The following is a 6,000-nucleotide window of genomic DNA, read 5'->3' on the forward strand; positions in this document are numbered from 1 at the left end:
GAACTTTTAAATTTAAAAAATATGGTAAAAATAGGTAGCTATTCATATTCATTTATAGAAGTATGAGCTTTGAGAAAAATTTATTTGTTGTACCCTAATCACTGTTACAAAATAATCCAGGTTTTCTGTGTGTTTAAAATTTAATACCACAAATCATTAATTTTTTTCCTTAAATTGTTTTTAAGAAAATGATGGAAATTAAAATATTAATTAGATCAATAATTTGTGTTTTTAAAAATCTGGACAAAAGTCATAATATGTTCGAAGGTTGGAAAGGTGAGATAACTATGATGTTTTTCTTTAAACTATCAGTTACTGACATGTAGTTAATAATACAGATATTTAAATGTTTAGTAAAATGAATGTATGTTCCATGTCAAGATCCATGCTTACTATAAAATGTAATTATTACAAAACTAATTACATTACTTTATCTTTTTAGGTTCCTTAGGACCTTTTCTCCCCCATGGTAAGTTCTGGAGCTCCAACTTGTGACTTCAAATAGGGCATTGAAATGGTTTGGTTTTGTCTTAATTTTACTATATTCATAAGACTTGTTATATCTGGGATAGTGGAGAATTTTTTTTTTTAATACTCTTAAGATTAGGCATAAATATGAGACCTACTTTTTAAAAATATGCAGTAAATAGTCTTCATGTAAAAAAAAAAATAGTCTTCATGTAAATTTTAGTATAAGGGTCCTTGATATTTCTTGAAGTCTCCAAATTGTTAACAGAATATGAAAATTATCTTTCCTATATCCCAGGTTTTGAATCCCAGCACATTGGAGCTCCAAAACATACTACTGGGGGAAGGAAAGAGTCTAAACAAAATCAAACATTACTTTTTTAAGTATTGATTTATAATCTTGATAGTGAACACTACATTTAGTATAGAGATACCTTGATCGCTGGCACCAAGCGTTCTTCTTACAATAATACTTGTTTTCTGAATTAAAATCAATTAAAAACCTTACGGTTTAAAATCAGGTTTGTTTGCTTTTTCTTAAAATTCTCCTGTAAATTGTCTTATTGCTTATATGAAATAATGCATATAATCTCTCTTTGAAAATTATGCAGGATATTATTTTAGAATAACGAAGTAGACCACATCCTACTTTGCAAATTGTTATTGCAGAGTAACATATAATATAGATCCTCTATTGAGTACTATAAAATTAGGTTGGTCTTGGGAGGGAAGATACAACTTTCTGTTAGAAGTATATTTTATATCATTGTATTTACAGGGAGAAATAATCGCCACTTTAAACAATCTGTACTAATGGGGTTCTTTTTAATGGATTTTCATTGAAGATTTTAAATGTCAAAGCTACCTTAAAAATTTAGTTCATCTTTTAAACTATAAAACATTTACATTCACGATGCTGAAATGGTTGCTTTTTAAAACCTAATCAGTAAGCATCACAACCTTTTGTGGGGATGTGTGTAGGCTTCACCAAGTTAGAGAATTTGTGTAAGAAAAGTTATAAAGGAGCACTTTCTTTTTCATGGGTTGTACACTAAGGAATATAAGAGAAGCGCTGTGTATTTTGAGTCTGTATGTCTTGTATGTGTATGATTTGAGTTGGATGTAGAATCTGTTGTGATGAAGATTTGGATTTCTCTGGAGATTGGGTTTAAAATGGTGTTTTGCTGATCATATTATTTCACCACTGCAGTTTTTTTAATGTTATAAAAATTGAGTGCAGCTTTAATATTGACAATGCAGTCTTTATTTATAACAATTTTTAAAGTTTATTAGCATTTTATCATAGATAAAAGTTCTGATGCTTTGAATCTCACACATATTTACTGATAATAGGCACTTTAGAAGAGAGGCTTCAAATTTATGAAGAAATTAGTAAGCAGCACCCCAGAGCAATTTCACCTAGAAGATTACCTTTGAATCTTGCCCCAGGTAATATTAGGATATCTTTTGTAACACTAATAATTATCTGTTATTCAACATCATTCACATTTAAAAAACTTGTTTCTGGTAGAGTTTACTTTACATCTACACCAGTCTTGGGGGTGGGAGCGATCAATTATGAACTTATTATGCATGTGTTAATAAGTGTTTTTAGCGTATAGCTATATGTTGGTTTCAAGTATCAGAAGTTATATAAGATTGTTTTTCTTACGTGAATTTAAATACTAAATACCAGATTTAGAAGATAAATTAAGTTCCCTAGAATTGATGACAAATTATATGTGAGATATTGTGATTTAAGTGGTAGAAGTTTTGAAGTTTTAGGTTTTCTTTTTAGAGCATAAATTCAAAGAAAGCGTGGTGAGCCCTTTGTGCCCACCACAGTGTTGAAGAACGTCACCATTCCCTGCGAAGGCCCTCTCTCCTCAAAGTTGTCCACTTTCCTGAAATTTGCCTGTATCATGCTGTTGTTTTTAGAGAGCTCCATGTATTTTGTATCTCTAGAAAAACAAGACAACTCCCCCTCCCTGCTTTTGTACTTTGTGTAAATCGGAGCACTATGGTATGTATTGTGACTTGCTTTTATTGAACAGCAGTATATTCATGACCTTGATCCAAGTTGTGCATGCAGTTGAACTCCTTCGCTTTGGGGCCGTAGAGCAGATAGTTAATATCTTTGTTGATCATTTTATAGAAAATTGTGCCTTTTTCTTAAAGCTGTCTCTATTTTTAGTTGAAAGTGCTATAGATTATTTATTGGGACTTCTTGCATGTCTTTTGATATAAGTCAGACCCTAGAAAGCTAATACAACTTAAAAAAAATCTACTCTAGGCATTGGGTGAGGAGGTGGTATATTTTCTAATGAATTTTCATTTATAGTAGAAATATTTGTTTAAATAATTGGGTTATAATTTTCTTTATCAAAAGATTCATGGAAAGTTTTTTGGTTAACTGACTTTAAAAATATATGAAGTACCTATTAGAAATGTATTGTATTAGACAGTCGGTACGAGTTTGTTGTAAACGTTCATTTTCCATTAGTGCATCTTAGTTCTACTAGTGCATCTCAGATGATAAATAGTATTCTTCTAATACTCACATTTTTGTTTTGGCTTTATGAAATATTGAAAGCAGATTTCCCTGATGTTTTTCAGGGAACATTTAAGCTCAAGTGGATAGTATCAGGCTCAGTGGGGAGGGTAACTGGTATGCTGAGCTATTCTTCAGTCAAGTGAGTTGGGGAAACCTTGGGTTGAACCCAGCAGTCAGGTTTCTGTGGGACTTGTTAGAACTTTCATACATGCATTGTGAATTTCTGAGATGGGATATCTTGTGCAAGGAGGAGCATTCCCATAGTAAAAGTGTTTTATTGAAGATGCTTGGCCCCGTTTCTGTATGTCTTTTTTTAAATAAAGCATTTGAAATATAGTTCACATACCATAAAATTCATTTTTTAAAGTATGCAGCTCAGTGTTTTAGTGTATTCATGGAATTGTGCAACCATTAACACTATCTGGTTTCAGAAAATTTTCATCACTCCCAAAAGAAACCTCACACTCATTAGTGGTCACTCCCTGTACTCACAGTACCAGGCAGCCACTCATCTACTTCCTGTACCTGTGCATTTGCCTGTTTGGGACATTTCATATAAGTGGAATCATACCATATGTGGCCTTTTGTGTCTGGCTTCTTTTTTTTAATCAGTCTCAATGTGTGTCTTATGTCACATTGTGAGTGGGGATATTCTTTTAGTTTGGAACTTTCAAATGCATTCATTTGCCTCTTAGGAGAGAAAGAAAACTCATTTAACTTTAAGATTATTAACAAGATATCTTAGCTCTGTTATTCCTTTATGGAACATGGGGCTTCAAATTTATAATGCCTCAGTTTTTTTCATAGTTCATAAAGTTTGCTAAAAGCTCTTAGTACATGATAGAAAATATATTTTTACTGAAAGACAGCTTGGAACCAACTGTGGGTTGTAGAGTGCGATTTAGGTTTAACTGGACTTATCCTGGACCCTCTGGGCATTCTGTCTTTGAAATGCTAAAGGAATCTTTATACAAGATGGGGCTCAATTGAAGGGTCTGACGGCATGGGCTTCCAAGTCAACATCACTGTGAGGTTCTAACACATATGGATTTACAAAGTTTCAGTGAGCATAAATAAAATCATACAGCTACCTAATTGTACCTCTGCAGAAGCTGAATCCTTCATGGTGTTCTGCCTGTCTAGAAATATTTTTATGTATAATAAGAAAGGTATTTTGGCATTATCAAAAGCAATAAGATTTTTGTTCAAGAAACATGATGGAACTTGAGAATGTAAGGTGAAAGTTTTGAAAAAGAGTTTTCAGTTTTTCGATAAAAAGGCTTAAAACTATTGAGTAGTGAACACAGAAGTCCTAGGTAGATTTTCCAACAGCCTAAAATACTAAGCGCTGTGAAAATAATGCATGAATATAGCTACTTTTCCGAAGAACTAGTTTAATTCATCATTTTCTATTCTGTTATGCAGGTAAGAGAGGGAAGGAGATGATTTGAGTTCTAAATACAAAGTTCTAATCAGATTTTGCTCCATTCTTCTTTATTGGGTTATTATTGAGATATAATTACATAGAACATTATATAAATCTAAGGTGTACAACTGTTGATTTCTTACATTTATACATTATATTATTACTATAATGGTATCATAGTATGTTAGCTAACACCAATCAGGTCACATAATTATCATTTTCTTTTTTATAGTGAGAACATTCTCCATTATTAGAATAAATTCCCAGTGAATCAGATACAGTCTTACCTTGCTGCTGTGTTAATTATTTTAGCAGTGGATTATGAGACAGCAATTTTTATTTGAATCCACACTATACATCCAGAGAAGAATTAGCATAGCATCTGTGTAGACAGATGACCTGTTTGGTAAGCTGTAATGCTAAACAGGCACATAATGAGTGATGGTCTTTTTTCCCCCTAAAGGAAAGACTGGGTGGGGGGGGTTTACTAAAAATTATTTTAAAATAACTAGGAAGAAGAGAGATTGTTTTTGTGAAAGGGTTTTTCTTAGCCTAAAGAAAGTATTTATGAGATGGGTAATGGTAAGTAATTTTGGAATATAGTGTATGATGGAGCATTTGAGTAGCTTTCTGTAGGCTTCTTGTTTAGGTAATGCATTATTATAGTTCCAGATAAAAGATTATAAAAGGGTTTTTAAGTGCAAAGTTTTTCCTGTTTCTCCCCTAACCACCAAGTTTACTTCTCTAGAGGCTGTCATTGTTACCGGTAGGTAGCGTATTCTTGCATAAATATATTGTGCATATACAAGCAAAAATATATGGGGCGGGGGTTTGTGTATAGCTTTCCTTTTTTCTCCCTCTTCTGTACAAAAGTGGTAATAGCATAGATTGCTGTGCACTTGGTTTTTCTCCTCTGTGTCTGTGCTTATATTCGCACAGAAAGAACTCCCTCCTTTCTCATAGCTGCACCGTCTAAATAACAGTTTAATGGGAGATGAGGCTTTCAGTATTATGGATAATCGAGAGTTGAATATATTATCTTTTAACTCCAATCTGCCAGGATGGTCTGAATTGACTGAGAAAGTTGACCAAGAAGAGGAGTTGAGAATAGCCTTTGACATGAAGATAAATATGCTTGTTTTCTCAGCGGGTGTCAGCAAATTTGGAAAAGATTCTTTTTTTTTTAAGATTTAATTTATTTATTTGAGAGAGAGAGCAAGCATGAGCGGGGGGAGGGGCAGAGGGAGAAGCACACTCCCCACTGAGCAGGGAGCCTGATGCGGGGCTCAACAATCCCAGGACCCTGAGATCATGACCTGAACTGAAGGCAGACGCTTTAACGACTGAGCCACCCAGGCGCCCCTGGAAAAGATTCTTAACTATAGAAATACAGCAGCTGTCAGATATCAAGGCCTGTAATGATAGACGACATTTATTGAGTGGTTACTATATCCTGGACACTCTGTTTACTGCTGCGTACTTACCTGGTTTGAGCCATGCAGGCCGGACGCTCTGTTTACTGCTGTGTACTTACCTGGTTTGAGCCATGCAG

General features: G+C 33.8%; 1 protein-coding gene across 3 annotated transcripts in view; it reads left to right on the forward strand.

Annotated features, from left to right (window-relative positions):
• NAA16 (N-alpha-acetyltransferase 16, NatA auxiliary subunit) overlaps positions 1-6,000 on the forward strand; it is a 65,431-nt gene that overhangs the window by 17,615 nt on the left and 41,816 nt on the right. For 2 of the 3 annotated variants that reach the window (XR_004299218.1, XM_032402921.1), the window contains exon 8: positions 1,822-1,917. Coding sequence is in view for 2 of the 3 variants with exons in the window: in XM_032402921.1 (XP_032258812.1) it covers positions 1,822-1,917 (96 nt within the window). In the remaining variant the exon portion in view is untranslated. Of the gene's footprint in view, positions 1-442; positions 470-1,821; positions 1,918-6,000 lie in introns of all 3 variants that reach the window. The other variant, XM_032402920.1, reaches the window with a different exon arrangement.

The sequence above is a fragment of the Phoca vitulina genome, unplaced genomic scaffold (genome assembly GCF_004348235.1).
Source record: "Phoca vitulina isolate PV1807 unplaced genomic scaffold, GSC_HSeal_1.0 scaffold5, whole genome shotgun sequence".
Lineage (NCBI taxonomy): Eukaryota > Metazoa > Chordata > Mammalia > Carnivora > Phocidae > Phoca > Phoca vitulina.